At 37.5% G+C, this 14,481-nt stretch overlaps 1 protein-coding gene across 1 annotated transcript in view; it reads right to left on the bottom strand.

The window, feature by feature from the left end:
* Positions 1 to 4,695: 4,695 nt before the first annotated feature.
* Positions 4,696 to 14,481, bottom strand: part of LOC100888582 (NACHT, LRR and PYD domains-containing protein 3) — a 29,764-nt gene continuing 19,978 nt past the window's right edge. Inside the window, exons 3-5 of the mRNA XM_030978893.1 lie at positions 9,517 to 9,815; positions 4,786 to 6,169; positions 4,696 to 4,705 (exon numbers count right to left, since the gene is read on the bottom strand). Of these exons, the coding sequence (XP_030834753.1) occupies positions 4,696 to 4,705; positions 4,786 to 6,169; positions 9,517 to 9,815 (1,693 nt within the window). The remainder of the gene's footprint in view (positions 4,706 to 4,785; positions 6,170 to 9,516; positions 9,816 to 14,481) is intronic.

Raw genomic sequence — 14,481 nt, 5'->3', positions numbered from 1 at the left:
CCTTTGATTTTGATGCCTCAGAGGCCATCGTCGAGTAGAACTCATCACTCAGCTCCATACCCTCCAGCTCCAGTGATCGAAGATGAGGCATGGAGCAGAGACCTCTCGTGTAGTGAGAGGACGCAGCAGAACCCAGATCTGCGAACATGTGCACTAGCTTCTCAATCTGGTGATGTGACAGGACAGGTTGAATAGAGTGAATAGTAATATCAAGAATAGACAACATGACTAAATTAAATATTTGTCATTGTCATTAATGTAACATCATTAACCTCTACTTAGACTTTTAAAGCAAGGGAAAGAGAAAGGGAGAGAGAAAAAGAGACAGAGAAATAGAGATAGAGAGAGAGGAGGGGCTAAATCAAGTATAGACATGTCTAATTTTAATATTTTTCATTGTCATTAATGTTACATCATTATACCCTCCACTTAGTCTTTTAAAGCAAGAGAGAGAGAGAGAAAGAGAAAGAGAGAGAGAGAGAGAGAGAGAGGAGGGACAGAAATAGAGAGAGATAGAGAGAAAAAGGCCAAAAGTGAAATGGGGTTGGTAAGAGAAAAGAAACACGAGATGAAGAAAGTCAAATGTGATTAATTATGAATAGTTGGAAAAGAAAGAGAGTGTCTGTTCAAGCAGAATAAAGATGTTATTTCTTTATATCTACGGTGTACATGTATTATCTCCTTGAGACTATTGACAAACTATAAATAATTTTCTAAACCACACATTTATATAAATAATACTTTGTCACAATAAAGTCCAGTCTATTCACATGATTCATTTTTCTTGTTGTCAGCATGGTTAGACTATCATATTGGAGTGAGCATGCTTCTGTCTAATGACAATAAATTATTTATAGGATAAAGTGCTTTTAAATACGCCTGTAGATCTGAGAGGTAGTGCGTTAGCTTCTCAGTCTGGTGATGTAACAGGACAGGTTGAATAAAGTGAATGGTAATATCAGCATGTTTAATTGAAGTATTACTTATGGTCTGTACTTTAATTAACATGATGGTATGTCATCGATGTATATATATACTAAGACTTTGATGGGCTTCTTTTAGCAAAATTAAAAGAAACACACAGAATTAGTAAATCAAATATTTTGTAGAAGAATGACAATGTGTACAGGGAAAGGAGGGTAAAATGGATCATATGATCTCATTATTTTACTTCAATCAAATTTTACTTATTGCATGCTTTTTTAATTTTCTTTCACCTTTTTCAAAAAGAACTTATAGATAAAAGTGTGTTCTTCCATCCAAGTATAACAACTCAATAATATTACAATATTAATTAAATCTAGAATAACAGAAGAGAATAATGTGCGACAGGATGAAATATAACTAAAAGATGAGGAGAACTTATTGATAATTGATAATCATTACATAATTGTTTTATTGTCATATGCCATATGTACAGAATTTCATTTGAAATATTTATCCATTGGCTGAAATTGCTGATCAAAAAATTTGAAGAAAATTATTCCCCGTCTTATAAAGCTATTTTCATGTGAGTCTCTATGTATTTATTACATGCCCTGCTATATATATATATATAGATATTAGTCATAATGTTTTACCTTCTCAATATGCATGACCTGGTAAAGTGTAAGTAAAGTAAATTTAAATTCCTTTTCAAGTTAATGTCTCATTCATTAATATTGTAGAAGAAAGTTGCACAACAGTACTGTTTGCCATTTGCCAATTAATATAGACTTTACGTGATATGATGTAAGAAAAGCCTAAAATGCGTCAGAAACAAAGTCAGAAATCTTGGACGGGGGGGGGACAAAAAATCTGAGCCAATGGTGATCCATTAATTTAAACGTGAAATTCACTTTTTAGACCCTCATTTACGTCTCCTGGGGTGGGGTAGGACGGCGGACGATACTGTTTTATCCTCTCTCCCTTGTTAATTCGACAGTTACAGTTATATGATTTCAATACGATATTACTTGTTGAAAGTTATCAATATTGTAAAATCACTAGTACAGCTGTAAAAAATGGATTCTTATGTTCAATTATTTATGATAATTAGAGACCAACTTTCCCCTCTAACATAAGAATAAGAGCGTCTAGCTTTATCTATTGGGCTATATATATATTACAAGAGATGTGATTCCAGTTGCCCCTTCTCTTTATATTGAAAGTTTGACTTTTACATCAACAGAAGATGTTCACAATTCAAGAAGTTTCTGCCAATAATTTGACTACCTTCAATAATTCCCAAGTGAAATGAAAAAGCAATTAATTTTCTGTTAGAAATTGCCGGTGGGGGGGGGGGGGGACTACCCCCCTTGCCCTCTTTACATACGCTAGTGCGAAGAGGCTATACTTAATATGGAATTCTACTCGAATGATGGGTCTTTTGTAGACACTGACGTACTGGTGGGGGGGGGGGGGGGGGGCTTGGCGCTGCTGTACATGTAGATAGGATCATTATTTGTATGATAAATAATGAGTTAAAGTTCTACAAGACAATGTGACATACTATTCAGATTCTGAGGTCGTCTATAATGCAAAGTTTCACTATTGAAAAATGGAAATCTTCTCTTTCTGTTGATTTACTTTCTCGCATAATAATTTGACTTTAAAAAAGAAAAGAAATGTAAGCCATTGTTATAGCATAATTAGAGAGGACTCCTTCCCTGAAAGATATATCTGTGGTTGAAAATGGTTAAAAAAGTACAAAGCGTAAAATTTTCTAGAATTTTCAAAATAGAATATACATGTACTATGTAATTTACCCATGGAGTTGATATACTGTGAAATAGAATAGCCGACACCGGATCCCTTTCTGGCTCAGCTCTCTCAAAATGTTTGGCTCATTACGCTAATGAGCGTGTGTGTGCATCAACTAGAAGTGTAGGGGCGCACTGGTGCAAGGGAAGGCGTTAAGCACTATGAACATTACGGACAAAGAAAGAGGACAAAATATACAGTTCCTCAGGTAGACAAAGGAACATCCCTTCACTGCTATTATGTAAAAATGAGTAAAACAGGTGAATATGTATGTGACACCTGTTCTACACATTTTTACATAATAGCAGTGAAGGGATGTTCCTTTATCTACCTGAGGAGCTGTATATTTTGTCCTTTTTCTTTGTCCGTCATGTTCATAGTGAAGGGAATCTTTATTCCCATCTAATCCTACGTCCTATAGTGCGTGGATTACAGCCAATATAAAGTTATATTCCTAATGGAAAATCGGCAACAAATTTTAACCTAAACAAATACAAAATATGTGGAAGAAGAGGAAGAAGAAGAAAAAATATAGTAAATTTATTTCTTCATAGATTGGAGGGTGGCAACGACTTTGACTGTGGGTCACATTTTCCACCGATGTCTAAAGCACCGCCAAATTGTGACAAATTAAGAGAAAAATGACAAAGGAAGATACATATTTGTGATATGTAAAAAGGAAAAGGAAGAGAAAGAGGAGAGCAAGACATGATGCTTAGATTTCCAGCCTTTGTGAAAAAGAGTGAACAAATTTATAAGTTTTAATAACCAAATTTTGTTCATGATTGTATTTTATTTTATTAAGCAACAAATATGAGTATGCATCGATTAAGAAATAATAGTAATTATGATTTAGGATTCATCAATGTAATACAATAAACAGGCCCCTGATACCTTGGACTGAGAAGCTGCAGCAGACATTCCTTTGTAGAATCCATCATCCAGGCGCACTCCTCTAAACTCCAACTCCAAGCTTCTTAAGTTCGGCAATGTGAAAAGACCTACTGCTGCTACATGTGACGATGATGCGTTAGTTCCGAAGGACTTGCTATTACCCAATGTTTCACGAATCGAAGAACTTCTTCTTACCTGTACAACAAATAGAACAAAGATATATTTTCATCACAGACAGATGGTGTGGATGTAAATACCAAGGATATAAATATACCAAGACCAAGAAAAGAATGAATAAAATGTTTGAAAAATATAAATTGAAACAAATTTGAGTTTATAATCATAATGTGAATGTAAGAAGTACATGAACGAACGATAAAGATTATAAAGGCATATTCAAAATATAACATGACCTACATCAGATTTTTAGTTCATCTGGTTGGGTGACCTATTTCCAGTGAAGGATGTGAGTGTGGGTGTGTGTCTGTATGTGTGTTTCATTGCTCTAAAAAAATTGCCATGTAATATTGTTTTTCTTCCTTTGAAAAAAAAGAAAGTCACATTTTACAATCATATGAGGAAGAGGCAAACGAATGATATGACTCTCGCTCTTGTGTGTGACTATAATTACACCTTGCAGCCTGCTATAATACCCAATAACAACAGGAGAACATGGCAGGTTCTAAATGATTGTCGGTCAGTAGAACAGAAAAACAGACAATGCATTGTGTAGGTCTCTTGTATTCAATATCCAAAATTTGCCGAATTTGCCGAATTTCCCGAAACTTTGCATAACTTTTAACTGAGTAAATCAGTTTTACTACATGAATACCTTTTGTTTGCGAAATTTGCATATAATCACTGGAGGCTCAACAGATGACAGTATTCCCTCAACATGATAACATTTCACAACTACATAAACGAAAATGAGATATGTCTATAATTCTATTCACGGAACTTACTACTTCTTTCCCTATTGACTCTAGTGTGAAGACATGTGCAGCGATTGGAAAATCTAACCTCAGACGTGCCTTCGTCTTCAAAAGAATCGTGACGGGATCAATGGCTTCTGAATCATGACATTCAAAAGCAACCTGAATGATGAATTTCATGTCAGGAACTTTCTCTAATAGAGTTCTCAGGATCGACTTTCCTTCTTCATTGCATAGAGTTTCCAGGACCAACTTTCCTACTTCACCTCCATTAGCTGCAGTGAAGTACAAGACATATCTGAATTCCTTGTAGTTTTTTATGAGAGTGTTTGCCAGGATTGTGTTGAATTCTTGACGATCTTTGTGGAACAGCGATGCAAGGTAAAAACTTGCTATGTACTCCTGCAGTAACTTATGAGGAAAAGAGAATTCCTGGATGAATTGCTTTCGCTGACTTTCTCTGATTTGCAAGGGTGCTGGCCTTTTTTCCATGCTAAGAATCCCGACCTCGCATGCAGTCCTTGCAGCCTCTATGCATGAGTCGAGCGCCTTTTCATCGAAGATGAGCTGTTTAACCAACAGACCTTGAAATGCGATACAACCAAGCTCTTTCATACTTTCATCAGCTTTGTTCATGCGGCTTCCATAGCTCTCTTCTAATTCATTTCGTTTGGAAGAGTATTGCTCTTGAAGTGAAAAGACAAGACGCTTCAAGAGTTGCGAGAATGTTTCCATTGTCTGAATATTTTCCCGCCCAGATGGCGTTTTCCACAGGCAACATATCATACAGCAGAATATCGGGAAGGGTGCCATGTACTCAGAAACCACTTGGTTTGTATCAATGAAGTTAATATGGGTCGAAGCAGACTGAGAATCATCTTTGAAAAAGTTTTCAATATATGTTGCCATGTTTTCCTTTGTGAAGCCCTTAACCTTACCAAACGTGTAGTGGTCGTTAATCGTCATGGTGCTCTTGATCTGATCAGCTCCAAAAGGACGGGTTGTGATGACAACTGGGGTATCAATGAATCGTTCTCCTCTTACGATCGATACGATAGCGTCATTGCTGTCTGGCTTTTTGATGTCAATATGTCCCTCGTCTAGTCCATCCAATAAGATTAGGACTTTTCTTGGATTTTTCCTCACATATGCATCCACCTGTTCTCCTTCTATTTCTAAGTCATCTGGGAAATGCGCCATGACGGTATCCCCGAAGAATTCGCTCTCTTTAATCTCTCGAAATGATTCAAGAAAAAGCAGATTGATTTCTTGAAGAATTTTACCCTCAGCCCAATCAAGAGCTATCTTAGCAAACAGCGTTGATTTCCCTACACCAGCTTCTCCAATGAAAGCTAATCGTGTTACAAAACCTGTCGGTGTGTCAGTTTTTATGAATTTAAACAACCCATCATAATCTATTGGCTCCTCCTTTTCCCCTTCCAATCCCAACATTAGGACGAGACTGACGTAGATGTGCTGAAGCAATGTCCGTGACTGAGAGTCCACAGGCGATGTTTTGATCTGACCAAATTTCTTGCGATATCTTCTTTTCAGTTGTTCTCTTAACTTCATCATTTCACTAGGCATCGCCTCATCGTCACCTGAGAAAAAAGAGAAGAGCATTATTGCAAGATAATGATGTAAGAAAATTAGATTCCTGGTTTGAAATCACTGCCAAGGAAGTTGATAATGTATTGCTGTTTTTGTTTAAACAGGTTCTGCTGATTAAGTATGGGCAAAGGATAGACCCGGCGTATGGACACAGATCCGCGCGTTTGAACACCCTCCCCTTGAAATTAATGAAATCAAATTTGCAGTGGGTATGCAGGGCTGTCTTTGGCAGCCAAGGTTCTAGCTGTTTTTCAGTCGGGTGGGATTCTCTCGGGTGGGCTTATCAATTCTAGCTGGATATGCCACTTTTAAAAGCACAATTTCAGAGGGGTAGGAAAAGAAAAGCAAGGGCAGTGTGAGTGAGAGAATGGTTGTCAAGACGCCATGTGTATGGACATTTTGACCAGTTATTGACTGAAAACCAGAAATAACAGTTTCTAGGGAAAATTGAACGGCAAATTGTTTCTGAAAGCTCTTACTCACATTATGGCAATACTCTCTTTGTAAAGAGACTCTTTCCCTACCCTTATGAGATAAATTATCAATAATGGTGTGTTATTTGTTTCACCGTGCAGTGTGAAAGTAGGACAGTAGGAAGTTACTAAAAACTTTAATACTTTAAACAAATGAGTTTGAAAAGTGAGTTTGAAAAGTGAGTTTGAAAAGAGTACATCTCACAATTTAATATATTCCCAAATTTTAGTTTCAATTAATTGTTATTATGGGGAAGGTGGCTGAATAATTGACAACTTTACAAAAGCGACTTCAGAGAAAAAAACAACCGAGAAACGCATTAAATGGGGAAAATCTGTTGAATCCCCAAACAAACATTTCAAAAATGTCAAATCATGAAAGGTATCCTGCTCAACCACGCTGTAAAGGCAATTATACAGTGCGTCCCAGAAAAAACGAAACCGAGAACTATCGATGTTTTATCATAACTTAATCACAATTATAATTAATAAATGACACATATTTGGAAAGCTCAGATACTCTTCTTTCATTTGATGCAACTCATATGATGCATATTTCACGCATGAGTGATTGACAGCAATTTAAAGAGAGGAAACCAAAAAGTCATTTGGCGAGCAGTATCTGAATTTCAAGGAGAAAATCACATTTCTAAAAAGTTCAATTCCTGCCCTTTCATATGACACCTCAATCAGGAAAAATGAGCTAGGAATAACAAAGTTCTGTTTGTTTAAAAAAATGCTTGCATTTCCATAATTTGATCAAACGAGTTCGTTTTCACTGGCTAGCAACAAACAGAGTTGACAAAAGACTTAACTCCATTTCGTTGAAGATCAGCCAGGCATCAGGTCTTTCGTCTTCTTTGTGCATGGCTGATCGTCAACGAAACGGAGTTAAGTCTTTTTTCAATTCTATTCGTTGCAACGGCAAAAAGCCAGTAAAAATGAAAGAGGAGTATCTAAGCTTTCCAAATATGTGTCATTCATTAATTATAATTGTGATTAAGTTATGATAAAACATCGATGATTCTTGGTTTTGTTTTTTCTGGGACGCACTGTACATGTATTTAAGCAAATACAGGTGTCGAAGTCAGAAACTGTTCCCAAGCTAAAATATGAGCATTGTCCATTACATTATACGTAATATGTGTTATCAATTGATGATTTTTAACAATAATGAGAGATTTAAAGCGTTGGGAGCCAAAAATTCCAAAAATTTGAACACATAATCTTGATGGCAAAATTTCACGCCAATTCTATAATGATGTGAAAGAGGATGTCATAAAACACACACTTCTGCAAAAATGTATTTGAAGATGAATATTGTTCTGGAAAACATTGACAATAATTCCGGAAGTGCCTCGTCCATAAATTGCGCATTCCCTATCTTTAATAAATAAAGCTAGATTGGATCAAAGATATTTTCGTCAATATTACCTCACAGAATTTGTCTATGTTAACTCAATGATAGACAGGTTGATTTTTTTAAGCCAGTACCTTTTTGAATAATTGCATGTGCAATCAAACGCAGGGCTCCGCTCTGGACTGCCCTGAGAACAGAGCTGCCAACCTCCAGAACAGAAAATCAGTAATCACAAGGCTCAAAATCAGTAATTTGGGGTATAAATCAGTAATTTCTTATGCGGCGCTATGAATCTAAAAAAACGACACGCCAACACTGCGCGGACGCATGATTATCTGAAATTTTTGGTGATTTTACTCAAACAAAGATGTTAAGTATTGAATTTCAGGTCATCACAACACAGTTTATCATGAAAAATGGCTCCTATTCACAGCACTCGCTACGATAAATCATATTTAATTCATTTAAAAAAAAAAAAAAAAAAAAAAAAAAAAAAAAATCTTTTTTTTTTTTTTTTTTTTTAAAATCCGTAATTTGAGACAACATTCCGTAATGGTCGTTAATTTCCGTACCAATTACGGAAAATCCGTACTAGTTGGCAGCTCTGTGAGAACGGATCGAGCTTACAATAGATACTCAAATACAAAGAGAAAATATTTTCCCTCTTTTAATATTCATATGAAACAAGATAGATTTCTCATCTTTATTTTTGGAACAGTCCTCTGTTTGTTGTACAGTGTATTGTGCAGATTCTGCTGATGTAAACAAAAAATTACCGGTAAAAGGAAATGACTTGTAATGAGTACTTCATAGATTTCCTAAACAATTTCTATTATTGTGGAAATTAAAGGTTTGAATATCTTATTATCATGTACTTGATGTTATAATTCTCTTGTATCTTTGCTTCACAAACAAGATTCATTTGAACCTTGACCTGAATCTTCTAACAGCGTTTAATATTGTGAATCGTAACGAAAATTTGATATTTTTGTGTTGTTGATTTTTTTAAAAACTACTACCAGCCCTGACAACACTACACTCGTTTACTTTTCATTCAGTACAAACAAAGAATCATTATTCTGAGTAAATATGATTTATTCAAATTATCATGACGTTCTTGGTTGGTAATTGAAAATAATGATTTTTGACATACAAGAAATGTCACTAACTCAGATTTGCTGAAATATTTTAATCTTGGACAAGGCATACACGGAAAAGGTAACCTGAACGAGTCATTTTGAAAAATATGCACAGCGGGCCCCCAAGGTCCAAATTCGAGTTTTGCTTAAAAAATGTTGGACTACCTGTGTGACAAAGTTGGTGAATTTATCACAATATGCACAATTGGGCTTAAATTTGACATTATGCCGCCCCACTATCATGTCCATGATCTGCTTTGAAACTTTTGAGTAGTGAACAAATGTTATTTTTTATTGTAATTTGGATTCTCTTTTTTTCTGAATGAAATGCATCGTTGAACCATTGTATACAAAGCATCTCTTACCGGGTACGGGAGTGCTTAGATATTGGTCTGCCAGGTTATCAAATCGAGCGTTTACTAGTGCCGACCTCAATGCCGCCTTTTCAGTCGTAGGTGTTTGTCCATTTCGCCACATCCTGAGCAAATCCAATGTTCCCATATAGTTCCCTCCTTGCTTTTCGTTTTGTGCAGTCTTGCGACCGATTTCTCCGGGCCCAAATCCCAAGGCTTTTCCGAGATCATCGATGTCTGAATCTCTGTGTAGGGCCTTGGCTATCTCCTTCAAGATGTCGTCAAAATCAACATTGGCCACTGAGCTCATTCTGTATTTAGAATATGTATAGGTAGGAAAGAAAGCTGTGTTGATTAAATGTATTTTATTTATTTTAAATGGTTTATTTCATTAAAAAACATTCGCGGCCCGAGAGCCGAATTGCAGTTTCTTTTACAAAGTATACATCAGTGACAAAGTAAAATTACACGTAAAACATTATGCAATGGTAGCATTATGGTAGTTAAATTGGAATTATTTTGTACATATGATATATAATTGTGCTTCAACGACCTTGGCAAATTGCTTGGTACATATACAGAAATCTGAATTGTATTACCATATTTGCAATAAAATTATATATTGAACTTATACAATATATGAATAGTAATACATTTTTGATATTCGAAAGAATTAAATGTTTTAGTTGGAAAATGCATAGACAGATGGGTACGGTATGGTTATGGTGTTTTCTTCAATAACAGAAACAGAGACAGAGACAACAACAGAAACCAAATCCAGGAATTATAAAATCAAATAGATGCTACAATGATTAATACCAATTATACATTGTAGGTAAAATGCAGAACATTTTGTATTTGGGCCAATTTAGTAAAAGATACATGTAGAATATTGCATACAAATAAGATAAGTTTCGCATAAAAACATGGGTAAAAGGTTGCCATTGTAATATTCGATATAATGCGCATCATCTTGGGAAATGTTAAAAAGTCAAACAGGATTTTGTACAATTAAGTCTGATTTAGTTTTAAAAAAGTAAAATTCTATAGTGACATTATTCAAACATGTATTCACATGTCACCCTTTTATTTAGGAAGTTATATCAGAGAAATAGAGAGAGAGGGGGGGGGGGGGGGGGGGGGGAGACAAGGAGTGAGAGTAACAAGACAGAGAGCTAGAGAACAAGAAAGCCATGAAGAGGGTCTCCCTGCTCCCCAGCACAACAATGACAGAGAGGAGAAAGAAGGGGTATTGAGAGAGTGAAAGTAGTGGAGAACAATGCGATCGTCGAAGGTGAAACTGGTAATTATTCAGTACTGTGAGCGTTTAACAATCTGACTAGATATTATATGGCAACGGACTGTTTCTATACCGTGTCGTTTTGCATGACATAGTTAAATTGCAACAGCAACAACATCAGCAAAAGTCACTGCAGCTGCTTGTGAAACATGTTTCTTCCAGCTCTAGTAAGCCCGCCTTTTTGAAAGCAGCTCTAAGAATTGGAAGTTGCTTGGATGGTTTGATTATCTCTGCCCAGTTCTGAAGCATCAGCACGTTAACATTACTTTTTTTTCTACCTCCAGCCCCATTTTTGTCTAATGCCCGTTTGATATTAGGAATCTGGACTCCCAACAGGGGCGTCGCTAAAGAAGTGGTGTGGGGGTGCGACAGCACCCCCCCGTCAGGATATTGTCGGTAAAATTGCGCTGCCGTTGGGAAAAAGAAAAAAAGGAAGGAGAGGAAAGAAAGGAAAAGAAAAGGGAAAACAAAGGAAACAGGGGGTTAAAAAGAGAGGAGAGAGAGGGGGGTTGTTAAGTCAAAGTGGAATACCTTAAGTACACAACCACCCACAAATGTCCCCCTTCAAAATTTTGAAGAGAATGGGGTAACTCGAGTGTTCTTTCCTTTATTTTGTGTGCCTGCTCTTCAGATTTTTTTTGTATCCCCCCCCCTCCCCCAAGTCCTTTATTCACATTTGCCACTCTCCACCCAGGTAAAGATATCACTAAGGCTCCGCGGGGGGCGCGACGTCTCCGCCGGCCTTTGTATTCTATTGTTTTTTAATGAGATCGCCGACCCAAGTTGGTGCAGCTATCTCCTCCTGAACCCTCCCCTCGGGGTACCCGTGCCCGGTGCCGTCGTCCGCGGGAGAGTCTACTCTAGCGAATTGGCTATACTCCGCCCGAGGTCCTCCTCCGTGTCGACGTCCAGGGCGAAAACAGACGCGACATGCATAATGCATGATATGCGTGACGACAGAGATACCTCATGGATATTCAACATAACATCCGTAGACACACGACCGATGACTATCCACTCACATTAAGTTGCGTATTAAATGCACGCTGAATGGGTATGACTTACCCCGTGTTAGGTATCTTTCTATAGATATAGGATGTGCTTTGTTGTAGCTAGGACGTGCTTTGCATGTAGTAGCTGCACAAGAGATGAACGGGGCTACCCGTCGACGTCCAAACTTAGAGACCTATTTCCATCATGATTGCCGCGATTTTGATATAGTTTTCGTGAATGGAGGTATGAAATCAAAGCTTATTTTGTGATTATTACGGCCATGTATACTCAATTTTGATTATCATTTTCTAAAGGAAAGTGTTCACAAGAAAACCAATGGACTGACATTTCAGTCGTAAGCTGCTTTCATTCAACCATGCGCTGCTCGGGAAGCTCCAACACCGGCACCGGGCACCGCAGGCGTCCGACGCCTGCGGCGCCGGTGTTCGAGCTTGCTGGAGTTACGCTGAAGTGTGTGTGAGTTCAGCTCAGCTGAGCTCGAGTCGAAGAGATTTGACACTTTGAAATTGTTATCTGTTGGTTTGCATCATTATTGCCGCGATTTCAATATAGTTTCGTGAATAGATTTACGAAACCTGAGCTTAGAATTAGTAAAAGTAGACTTACTAATGTCTACGTTTTTAAACGACTGTCGGATTTTCTTATGAAAATTTTACTTTGAAAAATGATTATCGAAATTCATGGTCAGAAATAATCACAATCTAGGGTCTATTATTATGTTACAGTTCTTGCATCAAATCAATGCATGAAAACTTAGTTATTGAACTAGAAAAATGTTTTTTTTATTATTAAGTAGGATGTAGGAAGCCTCAAACCTTAGCCTACTAAACAAATCTCAACAAAGTGTAGGCCTATCCTTTTATGAATTAATGAAAAAGTAGCCCCGGAAAAAAGAGCCCCCGAAAGTTGAAAAAGTAGCCCCCGAAATGAAAAACTTAATTTTTTGCCTGCGCCCCCCTCTAGAATTCCGCGGATTTCCGCGGGTCCTGAGTTGAGTGTATATATAATATAGGCGTGGGGTCCACGGGTTTCAAGGGGCCATAAACCCCCGAAAGCTTGGGGGTTTTAGGCGTTTAATTAGGGTCAGATGACATTTTTTTAATACTTTATTTGTGACACCTGCAGGTCACTAATTGGCGTGGGTCAATACCTAGAGTTGCGTAGTGTTGCGTACCACCTACGCTGGCCTACGTTACTATATGCTGAGGGACGGAAAGGGGTACGCAAGATGAACGAAAACAATTCCAACATGTTTAATTTTTTTCGCGTACTTTAGGCATAGAAACTTGACGCAGAAAGTACGTCTTTTTACGCAACACTACGCTACATGCCTACGCAACAGTACGCTACCCTACGCCAGATTGACAAAGCAGTAAAAGCTTTCAACACAGTAAGCAACCATAAGCAAACCCGTACGCCAGCCTACGCATAACCTACGCAGGGACTTTTTTCCCATTAATACGCAGCCTAATTTCTGCGTAGCCGGTACGCCACTCTACAGAACTCTACGCAGTTCCAGTGGCTTAAAGAATAACTACCGGTACAGTTGGATTGTTTTTTTAATTTAATATAAGGCCAAATTAAAAAAAAAACATGCTTATAGCGTCCTGTTTTTTAGAAAAATGGGAGGAGGCCCTTTTTTTTTTTTTTTTCTTTCAAAATGGCCGCTCCGTACATTTTCCCTGACATTCAGGCTATTTTTCAAGACAGCGGCCAAGATTTTTTTTTTTTTTTTTTTTTAATCAGAAATACATGTACATTTTAGCAGTGCTTTTCATGTTTTTTTTCTTTCCAAAAAAAAAAAAAAATCAAAAAAAAAAAAATAGGAGGCGGCCCCTAAAAAAAAAAAAAAAAAAATTCAAAAAATTTCAAAAAAAAAAAATTGGAGGCGGCCCCCAAAAAGGAAGCGGGCGGGGACGCTAAACATGTTTATTTTGTAATGGCCTGAATGGCAAATAAAGTTCTTGGTGGTTTTAATTTAGACAGTCTCTATATATCTATTTACACCCCCGCCCCCCTCTAGAATCCCGCGGATTTCCGCGGGTCCTGCTAGTACCTGTATATTAATATAAAAACCCTATCCCGCATGCACATTAAGTAAACGTCGTACGTTCATTCGTGCAAAGAATATCAGGGAGTACATCATCTAGATAGGAAGATCCTTATTGAGCCAACAGATCGTCTCATCATCGAGCCCCGGTGGGGTCACTCAATGTGACTTCCTGACCGCATGACCGTTACCACAAATGCATATAACCCCCTTTTGCGGTCAATTTCAAGGACATTTTGTGAAATTTAACCCCCTTTTTTACGTCAAAACAAGGACAAAATCGTACTTTGGAATACCCCTATTTATAAGATTGTAAGGACACTTTCGCAAATTTACCCCTATTTTACCATATTTCAAGGACAAGACTCGGCTCCGAGACTTTTTCTCCCTGGTTTTCTCTTTTCCCTTCCCGGTTTTCTCTTTTCCCTTTTCCTGACCCCTATTTATCAATTTCGAGGACACCTGTGCACCCCTATTTTCTTTATTTCGAGGAATATTTTGTCCGCGGACATTGCTTGAAATTGACCCCTTTTTCCGCGATTTTGGTAACGGTCATGCGGTCCGGAAGTCACATTGAGTGACCCCACCGGGCATCGAGCTCACGAAGTCCGGA

Source organism: Strongylocentrotus purpuratus, unplaced genomic scaffold, assembly GCF_000002235.5.
Source record: "Strongylocentrotus purpuratus isolate Spur 01 unplaced genomic scaffold, Spur_5.0 spur5_scaffold_1, whole genome shotgun sequence".
In the NCBI taxonomy this organism is placed as follows: domain Eukaryota; kingdom Metazoa; phylum Echinodermata; class Echinoidea; order Camarodonta; family Strongylocentrotidae; genus Strongylocentrotus; species Strongylocentrotus purpuratus.
The sequence above is the reverse complement of the archived record's forward strand: the minus strand, read 5'-3'. Positions and strand labels throughout refer to the sequence as shown.